At 40.1% G+C, this 16,106-nt stretch overlaps 1 protein-coding gene across 1 annotated transcript; it reads left to right on the top strand.

Moving 5' to 3' along the window:
- Positions 1 to 2,463: 2,463 nt before the first annotated feature.
- Positions 2,464 to 8,988, top strand: AGL67 (AGAMOUS-like 67). Its single transcript, XM_078588429.1, has 9 exons — positions 2,464 to 3,067; positions 5,698 to 5,751; positions 5,845 to 5,863; positions 5,954 to 6,015; positions 6,131 to 6,158; positions 6,494 to 6,555; positions 7,949 to 8,048; positions 8,124 to 8,177; positions 8,242 to 8,988. The coding sequence occupies exons 1-9, from the start codon at positions 2,883 to 2,885 to the stop codon at positions 8,614 to 8,616; spliced, it is 939 nt and encodes a 312-aa protein (XP_078444555.1). The 5' UTR covers positions 2,464 to 2,882; the 3' UTR covers positions 8,617 to 8,988.
- The last annotated feature ends 7,118 nt before the right edge of the window (positions 8,989 to 16,106 follow it).

Genomic DNA, 16,106 nt, shown 5'->3' with positions numbered 1-16,106 from the left:
AAAACCGAGAACTGATTGGTTCACGTGTGTCAGCGACGGATAGTTATCCCTCATCCGTCCTGTCACTGACCTCTGTCAGTCAAGCCTTTGTTCCGTCATCAGGGGCCAGTGATTTACTCTAGGTTTACTACGGGCAACCGTACAGCCCATCAGACAGTAACAATAAAACTGACCAACATGTCATGCTGTCCCGTCCCATCTGTAAACCGTCGTCTGGCATCTGCCTAGCTTCTGCAATGATAATGACGATGACGGAGGGTCTCAGACAGGTTATGACGATGAATTTATAATGTGTATTTTATTGATTAATTTTGTTTAAAAATGCCATGTTTTCGCATGGCATCAAGTGAGGGACACTACTCTGGCGACTTGCAACGGATGACGGGCGGTTGCAAGTTAATTTTTGGGACTCCTTGGACGGATGACGCCAATGTATACACATGTTGATGAAGATGCCGTAGTCGTGATTTCGTCCTGTATCGTCAACGTAATCGTCATCCATACGTGCTGTAGGTGATTTTGTCTCTTATCGTCATCGCCGCGATTTCGTTATTTATCCTCAACGTCAACGTCAACGTCGTCGTCATTATCGTATGCTAGACCAGTCCTCTTTTGTTAACATGTCTCCCGGTAAGTTGCGCTCTGTAAGGCTTTTAGCTAAACGTGGTCGACTGAGCACGTCACTTGAAACTGAGAGTGCATTTTTTTGATACGCTGTCTGCTAAGCCTCCGTCTTAAGTTGATCTTTATTAGGGGATTAGCTTAAGTTGCTCTGTAGGTCCACGTCACTTAAGAAGGGAGATGATTGGTCCACGTGGACTACCGGGCCCCACCTCTCTCTCTCTCTCTCTCTCTCGCTCTCTCTCTCCTGGGAGACAATCTCGGAGGTTCGCCACATTCTAACGGAATTCCAGCCCTTCCTCCCGGCGGATACGCCAGCTCTACGGCGCCCCTTGACCCTCCTCTCTCTTTCTCTCTCTACATCTCCCTCTCTCTCTCTCTCTTACTCTCTCTCTGTATCTCTTCATATCTCTCTCTCTCTGTATCTCTCGATCTTTCTCTCCCTCTGTATCTCTTCATATCTCTCTCTCTCTGTATCTCTCGATCTTTCTCTCTCTCTCTCTCTCTCTCGATCTCTCTCTCTGTGTATATCTCGATCTCCCTCTCTCTCACTCCATCTCTCTCTGTATCTCTCGATCTCTCTCTCCCTCTCTCTCTCACTCCATCTCTCTCTGTATCTCTCTCTCTCTCTCTCTCTCTCTCTCTCTCTCTCTCTCTCTCTCTCTCTCTCTCTCTCTCTCTCTCTCTCTCTCTCTCTCTCTCTCTCTCTGTCTCTCTCGATCTCTCTCTCCCTCTCTCTCTCACTCCATCTCTCTCTGTATCTCTCGATCTCTCTCTCCCTCTCTCTCTCACTCCATCTCTCTCTGTATCTCTCGATCTCTCTCTCCCTCTCTCTCTCACTCCATCTCTCTCTGTTTCTCTCTCTCTCTCTCTCTCACTCCACCTCTCTCTGTTTCTCTCTCTCTCTCTCTCCCTCTCTCTCTGTATCTCTCGATCTCTCTCTCACACTCCACCTCTCTCTGTTTCTCTCTCTCTTTCACTCCACCTCTCTCTGTTTCTCGTTTTCCCTCTCTCTGTATCTCTCGATATCTCTCTCTCTCTCTCACTCTTTCTCTCTCTGTTTCTCGCTCTCTCTCTCTCTGTATCTCTCTCTGTGTCTCTCTGTCTGGATCTCTCTCTGTCTCTCTCGATCTCTCTCTGTCTGGGGCTCTCTCTCTGAATCTCTCTCCATCTCACTCTCTCCCTCTCTACCAGCCTCTCTCTCTCTCACATCTCTCTCTCCCCCTCTCTGTCTTTCTCCTTCTCTATCAGTCTCTCTCTCTCCCCTTCTCAGTTTTTCTCCCTCTCGATCAGTATCTCTCTCTCCATCTCTCTCCCGCTCTGTCTTTCTCCCTCTCGATCAGTATCTCTCTCTCCATCTCTCTCCCGCTCTGTCTTTCTCCCTCTCCATCTCTCTCTCTCTCCCCCTCTCAGTCTTTCTCCCTCTCGATCAGTCTCTCTCTCCCTCTCTGTGCCTCTCTCTCCATCTTTCTCGCCTCTCTCTATCTCCCTCTCTGTCTGTCTCTCCCTCTCTGGCTCTCTCTCTCTCTCCATCTCATTTCATCTCTCCCCTCTCTCTCTCCCTCTCTGTGTCTCTCTCTCCATCTCTTTTCATCTCTTCCCTCTCTGGCTCTCTCTCTATCTCTTCTCATCTCTCTCCCTCTCTGTCTCTCTCTCTCCATCGCTCACCTTCTCTCTCCCCCTCTCTGCCTCTGTCTCTCTCCATCTCTTTCTTCCTCTCTCCCTCTCCCTCTCCGTCTGTCTCTCTCTCTCCATCTCTCTCCTCTCTCTCTCTCCATCTGTCTGTCTCTCTCCATATCTCCCCTTCTCTCTCCATCTCTCTCCTCTCTCTCTGTCCATCCGGCTGCCTCTCCATCTCTCTCTCTTCCTCTTTGTCCATGTCTCTCTCCTCCTCCCTCATTATCTCTCTCTCTCTCTCCCTCTCTCCTTCCGGATGCCTCTCTGTCTCCCTCCCTCCCGCTCTGTCTTTCCATCCCTCTCTTTACCTCTTTCTCTCTCTTTCTTTCTCTCTCCACCTCTCTCCCGCTCACACCCACTCTCTTCCCCTCTATTTCCGCCAACCCCGTTCTCTCTATCTCCCCTCGTTCTTTGGCGTTCTCTCCGCGTTTTGTTTCCACTCTCTCCGCTTTCTCTGTCCATTCTCTCTCCAAATCGTCCATCTCTCTCTCTTTCCATCTCTTTATCTCTCTTTCTATCTCTTGCGTGTGCATGTGTAGCGGGATTTCTACTTGGGGGGGAAGAAATTAGAATTAGAAGACTAGATGGGGAGGGTGAAATTGCAGATAAAGAGAATAGAGAACAACACGAACAGGCAGGTGACCTTCTCGAAGCGCCGGAATGGGCTCATCAAGAAGGCCTACGAACTCTCCGTTCTCTGCGACATCGACATCGCCCTCATCATGTTCTCTCCCTCCGGCCGCCTCAGCCACTTCTCCGGCCGTCGCCAGTTGGCTTTCTCTCTCTCTATCTATCTCTCTCTCTTCCCCTTTTCTTCTAGAGAGAGACACGGACGAGGGCAGGGGGGGATTGGAGCTAGAGCGATGAGCGCATTGATTGTTCTTGATCAATCCATGTATCTCTCCGTCTTCAATTCCATGCCCAGGTCTCTCTCTCTCTCTCTCTTCCCCTTGTTTTTCTAGAGAGAGACATGGACGTGGGCGGGGGATTGGAGCTAGAGCGATGTCTGCATTGATTATTCTTCTTGAGAGGGACTCAGCGATGACCTTTCTCCATCGTTCTTGATCAATTCATGTATCTCTCCATCTCCAATTCCATGCCCAGGTGTCTCTCTCTCTTTCTCTCTCTCTCTCTTCTCCTTGTTGTTCTAGAGAGAGACATGGACATGGGCAGGGGATTGGAGCTAGAGAGATTTGTGCATTGATTCTTCTTCTTGAGAGGGACGCGGTGATGACATTTCTCTATCGTTCTTGATCAATTCATGTATCTCTCAATCTCCAAATCCATGTCCAAGTCTCTCTCTCTCTCTCTCTCTCTCTTCTCCTTGTTGTTCTAGAGAGAGACATGAACACGGGCAGGGCATAGGAGCGAGAGCGGTATGTGAATTGATTGTTCTTGAGAGGGACGCGGAGATCACCGTGGATTGATTATTCCAATCTCCAAATCCATGTATCTCTCCATCTCCAAATCCATGTCCAGGTCTCTCTCTCTCTTCTCCTTGTTGTTCTGGAGAGAGACATGGACATAGGCAAGGAATTGGAGGTAGAGCGATGTGTGATTGATTTTTCTTCTTGAGAGGGACGCGGAGATCACCGTCTCCATCGTTCTTGATCAATTCATGTATCTATCCATCCCCAATGATCTGTCCGCGTCTCTCTCTCTCTATCTGTCTCTCATCTCCTTGTTCTTCGAGAGAGAGACATGGACATAGGCAGGGGATTTGAGCGAGGGAAATATGCGCATTGATTGTTCATCTTGAGAGGGACGCGAAGATCACCGTCTCCATCGTTCTAGATCAATCCATGTATCTCTCCCTCTCCAATTCCCTGTGTACTTCTCTCTATCTGTCTCTCTCTCTCTTCGCCTTGTTCTTCTTGAGAGAGATAGATGTCTATGTGTCCAGGGCATTGGAGATAGAGAGATACTTGCATTACGCTGGAACGAGGGCGATGATGATCTTCATGTTTCTTTCTCTCCCTCTTCCTCCTATTATTCTAGAGAGAGACATGGATGTGGAACTGGAGCTAGAGAGATTCATACATTTATCTAAAACGATGGGGCGGATGATCTTGGTATGTCTTTCTCTCTCGTAGCCCTGTTCTTTTAGAGGTGAGGAAAAGAGATACAAAGTTCAGTAAATTGGAGATGGAGAGATCTATACATTTGTCTGGAACGATGGTGATGATCATCTTGGTCTCTCTCTTTCTTTCTTACTTACCCCTGTTCTTCTTGAAAGAGTCAGAGGGGGAGAGAGAGACATGAATGGGAAATTTTAGCTAGAGAGATACATACATTTGCTTGGAACGTTGGTGCTGATGATCTTCGTCTCTCTCTCTCTCTATTACCCCATTTATTTTAGAGAGAGAGGGATAGGGACACGACGATCAGGGAATTGAAGATACGAAGATCCATACATTTCTCCGGAACGATTGTGATGATGATATTCACGTTTATCTCTCTCTCTTCTCCCTGTTTTTCTTGAGAGATAGAGGGTGACGTGGACAGGGCATCGGTGATAGAGAGATACTTGCATGCGGCTGGAACAATGTGATGATGATCTTTATCTCTCTCTCTCTTCCCCATGTTTTTCTAGAGAGCGAGAACTAGAGAGATATATAACGTGGAACGATGGTGATGACGATCTTCATGTCTCTTTCTCTCTCTAAGCTCTGGTTTTCTAGAGAGAGAGAGGTGGAGACACGAAGATCAAGAAATTGTAGATAGAGAGATCCATACATTTGTGTGGAACGCTGCTGCTGATGATCTTCGTGTGTGCGTATCTCTCTCTCTTCCTCCTGTTTTTCTAGAGAGAGCGATATAGATACGAAGATCAGGGAATTGCAACTATAGAGATACATGCATCATGTTTCTGGAACGATAGTAATGATGATCTTCGTGTCTCTTTTCTCTCTCTCTCTTTGTCACCCCTGTCCTTCTAGAGAGAGAGATAGAGACACGAAGATCAGGGGATTGGAGCTAGAGCAATATATGCATGTCTGGAAGGATGGTGATGATGATATTCATCTCTCTTCCTCTTTGTTGTCCTGCTGTTATTCTAGAGAGAGAGAGATAAAGGGAGATATGTACTGGGAATTGGAGCCAGAGCAATACATGCATCGGTCTGGAAGGATGATTATGATGATATTTCATCTCTTTCTCTGTCTTCCCTCTGTTCTTCTAGAGAGAGAGTTAAAGAGAGACATGTATTGGGAATTGGAGCTAGAGAGATACATGATTGTCTGAAAGGATGGTTATGATGATTCTCTCTCTCTCTGTCTCCCTGTTCTTCTATCTCTCTCTAGAGAGAGATAAAAGGGAGATTTGCGCAGGGAATCGGAGCTAGTGAGATACATGGATTTGTGTGGAACGATGTTGATGTTGATCTTCATGTCTTGCTAGGATCGAAGATGTCTTGACGAGATACGTGAATTTGCCAGAGCATGACCGAGGAGGGTAAGACAATGGGTAGAAATCATCTCTCTCTCTACCAATAAATCTTACATCTCAGTTCATCATCTGACATGGATTTCTTTGATCGCTTTGCAGAACAATCCAAAACATGGAGGTAAAGAATCGAAAGAACAATGCTTAAATTATTTTATTTTGATCTGTTTAAGCTCAATTTTTTCTAATTTTCTTGTTTTGCTCTTGTTAGTATTTGATACGGACCCTGAAGAAGCTCAAGTGCGAGAGCGAGTTGGCCATTCAGATAGACAAGTAACTTCGTTCTCTAAAATATATCTTCATTATAACAATATCTTTCTCTCTCTTCGGCTTATACAAATTTTCTATCATTTCTGATTTTCTACCTCTGGCTTGCCTGTAAAATCAGCTCGGGGGCAGAGAACAGCAACTTAGAGGTAATATTCTTGATGAGGAATATATAGATAGATAGATATAAATATATAAAGATAGATAGATAGATAGATAGATAGATAGATAGATAGATAGATAGATGGATAGATAGATATAAATATATAAAGAAAGATGGATAGTTAGAGAGATACATATACAGATGGATATATATATATATAGGTGAGAGTTAGATATATATATATATATATATATATATATATATATATATATATATATATATATGTATGTATATATATATACATAGATATCTAGATAGATGGATAGATAGAGAGAGAGATAAATGAAGTGCTGATTATTTTCTCGTATTTCGATATAACAGGAGATACAACATGAGATCAGCAACTTCCAACATCAACTACAGATGGCAGAGGAGCGCCTTCGGTCTCTCTCTCTCTCTATCATTTCTCTCTCCCTCTCTATCTCTATTTGATTATCTTTCTCTCTCAAGGCCTACGTCTTTATCCCTTCATCTTTCTGATTCTCTCCTTTGCCCTCTCTTTATTTCTCCCCAATTTTTTCATTTTCTCTCTCTATATTTCTCTTTCTTCTATTTCTCTCTCCAAACCTTTTCTTCCTCTCAAGTTCCATCTTTCTCTAAACCTCTCCTCGCTCTAATCGCTTGATCTTCTTACTGTCTCTCTAAACAGTCTCTCTTTCTCTGTCAACCTTTCTCTTGTTTCTCTTTCCCTCTCAAGTTCTCTTTCTCTCTCTATGATCTCATTATCTCTTTATCTCTCTCTAAACGTTTTCTTCCTTTCAAGTTCCATCTTCCTCCCTCTAATTTTCTCTCTCTCAAGCGTTATCTTGTTTCTCTTTCCCTCTCAAGCTCTCTTTCTCTCTCTAAGATCTCATTCTCTCTTTATCTCTCTCTCTCTAAACGTTTTCTTCCTTTCAAGTTCTATCTTCCTTCCTATAATTTTCTCTCGCTCATGCTTTCTCTTGTTTCTTTCCCTCTCAAGTTCTCTTTCTCCATCACAGATCTCATTCTCTCTTTATCTCTCTCTCTCTAAACGTTTTCTTCTGCTCAAGTTCCATCTTCCTCCCTCTAATTTTCTCTCTCTCTGAAGTTTTCTCTTGTTTCTCTTGCCCTCTCAAGGTCTCTTTCTCTCTCTAAGATCTCCTTCTCACTTTATCTCTCTCTAAAAGTTTTCTTCCTCTCAAGTTCAATCTCCCTCCCTCTAATTTTCTCTCTCTCAAGCTTTCTCTTGTTTCTCTTACCTCTCAAGTTCTCTTTCTCTCTCTAAGATCTCCTCTTTTATCTCTCTCTAACCCTCTCCTCGTTCTAATCGCTTAATCTTCTTACTCTCTCTCTAAACATTCTCTCTAAGATCTCATTCGCTCTTTATCTCTCTATCCAACCCTCTCCTCGTTCTAATCGCTTAATCCTCTTACTCTCACTCTAAACAGTCTATTTTTCTCTCTCTAAGATCTCCTTCTCTCTTTATTGCTCTCTCCAACCCTCTCCTCGTTCTAATCGCTTAATCCTCTTACTCTTACTCTAAACAGTCTCTTTTTTTCTCTCTAAGATCTCCTTCTTTCTTTATCTCTCTCCAACCCTCTCCTCGTTCTAATCGCTTGATCCTCTTACTCTCACTCTAAACAGTCTCTTTTTCTCTCTCTAAGATCACCTTCTCTCTTTATCTCTCTCCAACCCTCTCCTCGTTCTAATCGCTTAATCCTCTAACTCTCTCTCTAAACAGTTTCTCTTTCTCTCTCTGAGATCTCCTTCTCTCTTCATCTCTCTCTCTAACACTTTATCTCTCTCTCTAAACAGTCTGTTCGAGCCAGAAATGCTTACCATGCCTTCTCTGAGCGACTTGGAGACAACCGAAAGGTTCCTGGTAGACACGCTCGCACGTGTGGCACAGAGAAAGGTACCCTTCTCTTCACGTACCTCTCTCTGCATGGCTTTTTCCCCCTCACACGTGTGAACGTTGACCTTTGACCAGAAATTCTTGACCGATGGCAGCCTGCCTTCGTACGAAGACGACTCCGCCCTCCAGGTACGTAAACGCGATTAGATCTCTAATAATAATAAAATTAACGTTAATTGTACACGTGGCGCAGATCCTGCTTGACTCGCACGAACCGGTGTTTCCCCCTACGTACCCGAGTGGCATGGCGTGCTGGGACAACGCGCCAGGTCAGATGTACGTGTCAACATCTGAGCCGTTGACGGGGATCATCGATCTGGGGACAGATCGGACGGCTGGCGACTGCCTCGTGGGCGGCTGCGGAGACGCCGCGCTGTACGATCAGCTCCAGCTTGACGACGGTGGGGTCCACGTGGAAACATGTCAGCAGGAGACGGAGTGCCAGCTCAGCGGAACTGCTGACGTGGCTTTGCCACCGTGGCACCATGAGTACTCGTCGACTGAGCTTCTCTCTTCTTTTCTTCCCCCGGCGCCGTTCCCGACTTTCTTGCAGGTTTGTCTCGGTTGACCGTTGACTGGGACCAGCACCGTTGACTTATGGTTGATGATGTCAGCAGCCCCCGTTGACCGCCGCCGGCGGAGTAGACTTTTGCGCGATGATGGGTGCAGACCACAAGGTGGAGACTGCGCCGAATGGCGAGCCTATGGGCTTCGATGGAGAGTTGACTGTCACTGGGGAAGTCAACATTCAATGACGTCAACATTCAACACCAGGATTGACTTTTACACACACACACACAGACAACCCTCTCTTGCACAAGAAGCAAAATATATGCAACTATATAAACTTGTGCAACATGAAGAAGTTCTATAATGACCAGTTATAAAACTTGAAGAGAGGAATTTTGGAAATGGACAGTGAATAAAATTGAAAAGTGGAAGAAGGTTCAGGTTCTTCTTGAGGTGGCAAAAGACTCTGTCCCTCCAAAGGTGGATTTTGTTTTTGTTGATGGACAAGTGTAGGCTTTGATTTTCTTCGTTTCCCTGTTTGTTCTTGTTTATATTTACACACCAATTCTAGATCTAGGAGGTTTATCCATATAAAATTATTTTTGTATTGCCTTTTTTCCAAATATTCTAAACAGAATATGAATGAGAATGTGGGTATTTGTGCAATCATTTATATGATATTACAATCATCCATATAATTCAACTCTATTACCTGCAATCTCTTAGGTTATACTATTTGACAGTAGAAAGCAATCCAACTTTTTGAAAATAAAGCTAAAAGCCAAATAAAATTTGGTCTTTGTCACTTAGTGGTTTTAGAATACATTCACCTTGGCCCTGTATCGCATTTTAATTTTCTCATCTTTTTAGATAATGTCAGAGAGAAATTTGTTCAGAAAACCTGATATCTATAAAGTTGTATTCATGTTTCCATGCATCGTGTGCATTAATTTAAATCATTATTCACAACTTTCAATGTCTAATTCTCATAATTATAATCCATGTTGTTTTTATGTTTTGATAATTTCAACATAACCATGCCATTCCAATTAGTTTATTTGTGCTATTTAAAGTTTAAATATGCCTTTAGTTCATGTTTGACCTTCCTCAAAGTCTAATAATTTGAAATTAACCGCATTTCTTCAGTTTAGTTCTTTCAGGACTTAAGGGGGAAAAAATAAAACAAAGAGAATAAGAAGAAGATTAGAAGAATCAAAGATATATTTCAAAGTTGACCTAGTTTGAATTTCATGTCAAACTAGAGATTCCTGTAAACCAAAACTAGTCTGTCTAGTAATTTATTTCAAGCGGTGTGGATTAAAAGAAGAACAAATTTAGAAGCCCATGGAGAAGCTTTCATTGAAAAAGGCCTTCTAAGTTCAAAGATATAAATTTTCAGGAATTAAGAAAGCCAAAAATAAAATTTATTGGTATGGGACTGCAATGATATTATAAAATTATAGAGATTTATATTGAATCATCACTGTTTTCCCCAAATTCTGTCGCAATATTTTTCTGTGTTTGTCCATATATTTCATTATTTCGTGATTTGGGCTGCAAAAGATTCTTTGTTGAGTTCCTTTTCTGTGAATAAAAAATTGGTGCATATCTGTTGAGGTTTGACCATAAGCTTCATTTGAATGCTACATCTTAATGTAGTTCGTAATTTTTGGGCATTTATTTTGGACCATTATATCCAGATCCTTTTTTCCATGCCTTGTTTATCCATTTCCTATGTCAAATTATTTGGTCCATTCATTGAACTTGACTTTCAGAATGAATAGCAACTTCACATCTTCTCTGAAATTCCCATCTTTTTATTGATAGTAATTATCTTGTTTCTATCTAGTTTATGGAAATATAATTTTCATAAAACCACATTAAATGTTTCACCCTGAATTTACCTGAAGTCAACATAAAGTCAAAGTCAATGCTTTGAATTTATCCATTAATTTTTTTCTTCTTTGAAAATTGTACAACTTGGAAAATACTTCTTGTAATTGTTATATTATTCTCCTTTTGAAAACATTGAAAACCTTAAAAATTATCATTAAAAATAAAAGAGTTGAGTTGGTCACTGATTTTATTCTCAATATATATTTTGCATGAGTTGAGTTGCTCATTGCATCTTCATTTGAATTATTTATTTATTATTATTATTATTAGTTGTGATATAACTGTATCATAATAATTATTATACTTAATATATATTTTTTAATTCATACATCTAGTTTGCTCAATTCAATCTAGTTTGACCAATTGAACCATTATAAAAGTCAACTCTTGCTCAATTTGGATTCATCCCACATTCATCAATATAGACGAGTTTATACATTTTAGTGAAATCAGAACTTCATTTTTATTGAAAAATCATGTGCTTAAAGTTACTCCACGACTTGATCTTATCAGTTCATGCAAAGCTGAAACACTTTGTAGTGTAGGAGGAACACTAGAATAATGTGATATTTCATAATACTATAAGGATATTAATATAAATTATAAATAAAATAAAAAATATATATATTCAATGGATAAAATGAATATTTTAAAATTAATTTAAAATCAATGAATATGAAACTGAAAAAGGTTTACTTTACCAAAATTTTCCCTTTAAATGTTATCAATGATAATCTATCACTTGCTTGTATTACGTTATGAATAATTCAAATATCTAAACATGTAGAATAAATTACATAAGATGCAAAAATATGTAATTTTAAATCATTAAAAAGGATAGCATGTGACTTCTTTGAAATTTTCGATAACACAAGCATATATGTTACATTGATTGGTCAAATCATTTAACCAGACGTCTCAATATTACCCTCAAATGATTACTTATAAAATTGGTATGAATAATGAATTACCAAGATTCTGGGAAATGTTATTTATCAAAAAAAAAATTTGTATTAAATTGGGAATTAATAAGCGGGAAATTGATTGTGAAATTGGGCTTGAAGATGGAAAAAATTTTAAAGAAATTTTGGATTTAGGTATTTTAGATGTGGAATTGAATTCTCGGACAATCAATTTCTAGATCTAGAGAGAGAAAGTAGGAGAGCTAACCTGGAGATAAAAAGTGGAAAAATTGGGGGAAAATGAGTTGTGTATGAAATATAGCTCTAATATATGGATCTAAGATGCAAGATGAAGTGAGAAACAATGTAGAACTAGGAATTTAAAGTTAGATATTGAATCAAAATCAAATTGCAACGCTAAACACCATTCAATTCATCTCAAAGGACATACATTTTCCCCATGCCTTGGCGTTTTGAAATCATTCACGAAGAAGATCAAATAGTGAAGAAGAAACTTACAACTTTGATTCTTGAAGCAAGATCTGTCGATTTCAGAAGCAAATCATGCGTCCTTCCCCGTGAAACAACTTGGGGAGAGCTTCCTCGGTTGTTTTCCCCTTATTTCCAAAGTTTGATTTATAAAGATCGTAGAGAGTGAAAAGACAAAACTACCCTAAAAAATTTGGGCTCAATCAGATGGCTAGATCTCAATATATCACCGTTTTAATCTCGCTTAATCTCAGCCCTCCAATCATTTTTATATCTCAACCATGCGGGCGCCATCCAGGCAAAAATGGCGCTTCCCGATTTGCCAGGCATCTTCCTAGTTTTCTCTGCCATCGGATCAAGCGCTGGCACGTCACTACGCGAAAAACAACATATTAATTCTCATTTAAAGGGGGAAGAAAATATACCTTTTTGAGTGGTTGGTAGCGCACCATGTTGCCCATTGTCAGGGTGCCAAGCATCTTCCCGATGTGTCAGGGTGCCTCGTTTTCAACTAAAAAATAATTATTACTGTGAATCCTTCAAATGCACGAGTTTTCAAATTTTTGCGTGCATCTATAACGCAAAAAAGTACATAGGAATCTCCTCGAGCCACCTGTGCTACATAATACCTAGAAACATTATTGGATAATCATGGCATCGTGAAGTGAGATACCATTTGCCTGAATTTTTGAGCGAATGACTTGGAAGCCATGTACTTTAATTAAAATTCATTTTTAAAATGCAAAGTAAATCGTAAAATATAGTATGTTAATTCTAAAAGTGATTTCTTGGATATATAATGGTCAGAAAATTATAAAAGAATATGGAAAATCCATAAAAATTAGTCAAAGACTTAAAAACCTCTATCCCAGTATTTTATGCCCTGCAAAAAATAAATCTTCAATGCACTGAATCAGATGTCATGTAAAAAATACTAAAAATTAAAAACAATCATGAAAGAATAATGTAAGCCATTTATGTCCATTTAATTATGATAGCATGCAAACATGGCCAGTAGAACACACACATATATGTAATATTCATCAATTTTACATTATAAATTGCAAGTTATCAAGTGGTTAGCCGTGATTGGCATCACCTTCAGCGGTGAAAAACACACAAAAGAAAGCATGGTCCCATTAACTATTCTTTACAGCATGAATAGAGCATAGTGGAGCAGCGCAAGTGGGAGATTGTTGGAATTCAATTTTTGATGTGGGCTACAACCGTTGGTTTTCTTAACGGTTGCAACCTTTGGCATTCAGCAGTTGCAAGCTCTTGATGGAGGGGCTTGCAACTGCCACCCTTTGGAATCCCTTGGGATCCTATTTAAGGGGTTTCGGGTCCCCTTGATCCCCCATCGAGAGAGTCCTCGAGGTGCCATCGTCCTAAGGAAGAAACTCGTCGGTGAAGGATCAAGAAGGACCCTCCACCCTCAAGAAGAAAAGAAGAAGGAGATTCATCAATGGAAGGTATGTTTTAAGTTATTGATCTATCAAGTGGTATCAGAGCATGATAGGTCGACGAAAATCGATCACTCTGAGTGATGATCTTCATCGTTTTGGATCTCCATAATCCGTTTCCGCATTGAGTTTTCGCAGCTTTCGTTTCGTTTTTTTTTTGGGAAGACGAAGGCTATTATGGTTTATAATATATTAAATATACCATTTTTGTAAAATGATGGTGGCTGGGTTGGTTAAGGTGTATGAGGGAATGGTGGGTTGGGGGAGGTCGTGGGTTCAAGCCCCCCCCTCCTGCATCGATTTTTCTTCTTTTTTAAAAGGAACTGAAAATATAGCCCATTAAGAAAGGTCCATCCGAATTGGGCTTCATGAAAGGGCATAAGGTCATCTTCAAAACCATCCCAAAATTTTTTTTTTCTCTTTTCTTTGGAAATATATATGACATTTTTTTTAATGCTCATATTGGCCTTATAATAGTGGCCCACTAGAGTTTATATCGGCATAGAAAAGGTTGAATGCAACATTGAAATATTTCCAAAATAATATTTTGTTTAAATTCTTTTATGTTAAAATGACATCCTTGTTATTTTTTAAAGTCTTTTCTTTTTTTTAATTCATGCAAATATATCCTAACCCAAAGGAGAGGAAATATTTGGCAGAATTTATTGCACACTAGGTCACTAAAATTTGAAATGGATCTAGTATTTTCGCATGCAATGTGATGGCTATATCAACCTTAGTTATTTCTTAAAATACTAAGATAAAGAAATGATTTTGTTCATGCAAGCACTTATTGGCCCAAAGGAAAATGAGTGCTTGGCCGAATGTAAGCCATGTTCATGATAGAAAATTTAACGATCATTATGTGTAAATGATCAGGATAAGTCATCCCAAAGGAGATCTTACCAATGATTATTTATGATTGTTTGAATTTAACTATCTTACGAAGTGGATCGCTCGCAAGTTGATTATCATCCAAAGATGAAATTGATGTTGCATTTGATCGCTTGTGCCAAATTTCACTATTTGGTGTTGACGTAAATTTTGATTACGTTCTTATGTGAGTTTATTTATTCTTTGTATTAGGCTCAAAATCTTCTGATATTTGCACGAATTTGAATTCTATTCCTATATTAAGTGGTGCAAACTTTAAGAAATGGAAGGAATTCTTATCATTGTACTTGGGTGCTTCGGATCTTGATTATGCCCTCCGGAACGCACAACCACCGGCCATAAAGGAATCTTCTTCTCCTGAAGAAAAAAAGGCCCATGAAACATGGGAAAGGTCCAATAGGATGTGCTTAATGGTAATCAAGTGCACCATTCCTGAATCCCTAAGGGACACCTTAGCGGAAGAGGCAACAGATGCCAAAATTCTCATTATAGAAATTGAGAAACGGTATCATAAAGAAGATAGAGCTGAGATTAGTACTCTCATGAATCGCCTTACGAATATGAAGTATACAGGAAAAGGCAATATACGAGAGTACATTATGGAAATGTCTCACATACGTTCCAAATTAAAGGGATTAAACTTGGAACTTCCGGAGGGATCCATTGTTTACATGGCTTTAAACTCTCTCCCACATCAATTCAGTCAATTCAAGGTGAGCTATAATTGTCAAAAGGATCCATGGTCCTTGAATGAGCTCATCTCGCATTGTATGCAAGAGGAAGAGAGACTGAAGTCAGAACAATGTGAAAGTGCTCATCTTACAGTTGCTTCTTCTGACAAATCTAAGGATAAGGGAAAAAGGAAGGGCAAACAAATTTCTGGCGTTCCACCTAAAAAGAAGCTGCATAAGGAGATGCGTTGCTTCTTCTGCAAGAAAGGTGGACACATGAAGAAAGACTGTGCCAAGCGCATAGAATGGTTCAAGAAGAAAGGTATTTTTCTTTCTTATGTTTGTTCGGAAGTTAACTTAGCTTCTGTACCAAGGTACACTTGGTGGGTAGATTCTGGAGCCACTACTCATGTGAGTGTATCCTTGCAGGGCTGCCTCAGCCATCGCAAACCGAATAACGGTGAAAAGTTCATCTATCAAGGTGACGGGAAAGCGAAGGAGGTTGAAGCCGTTGGAGTCTTTAAGGTCATTTTCAAAACTGGTTATCATTTGCTTTTAAATCAGACCTTTGTTGTGCCATCTTTTGGACGTAACTTAATATCCGTTTCAGTATTGGACAAATCTGGTTACAATTGTTCATTTGGGGATGGAAAATTTGGTCTTTATAAGGATTCTGTACTTCTAGGTACAGGAAATTTAGGAGCTTATGATAATTTGTATTTGGTTGACACTAAAGTCTCTTCGGAATATTCCTTTCAATTAAGTATGGTTGGTACAAAGCGAAAGTTGGGTGATGAGATTTCATCATTTGTGTGGCACAAAAGGTTAGGCCACATTTCTCAAAAGAGAATTGAAAGGCTTGTGTCAGATGGAATTCTTAATTAGATAGATTTTAAGGATTTTGGCACCTGTGTCAAATGCATTAAGGGAAAACGGACAAATATTAGAAAATATGGTTCATATCGAGCTTCAGACGTCTTGAAATTGATTCATACTGATATTTGTCGTCCATTTCCTATACCCTCTTGGAATGGCCAACAGTATTTTATCACTTTCATTGATGATTATTCTCGATATGGTTACTTGTATCTCATTCATGAGAAATCTCAAGCCATTGACGTGTTCAAAAACTTTAAGGTTGAAGTTGAAAATCAACTCAACAAAAGGATTAAGGCCATTAGATCTGACCGTGGTGGAGAATATTACGGCAGAAATGATGGATCGGGAGAACAA

This window comes from Wolffia australiana, chromosome 16, assembly GCF_029677425.1.
Source record: "Wolffia australiana isolate 7733 chromosome 16, ASM2967742v1".
In the NCBI taxonomy this organism is placed as follows: Eukaryota; Viridiplantae; Streptophyta; class Magnoliopsida; order Alismatales; family Araceae; genus Wolffia; species Wolffia australiana.
The sequence above is the reverse complement of the archived record's forward strand: the minus strand, read 5'-3'. Positions and strand labels throughout refer to the sequence as shown.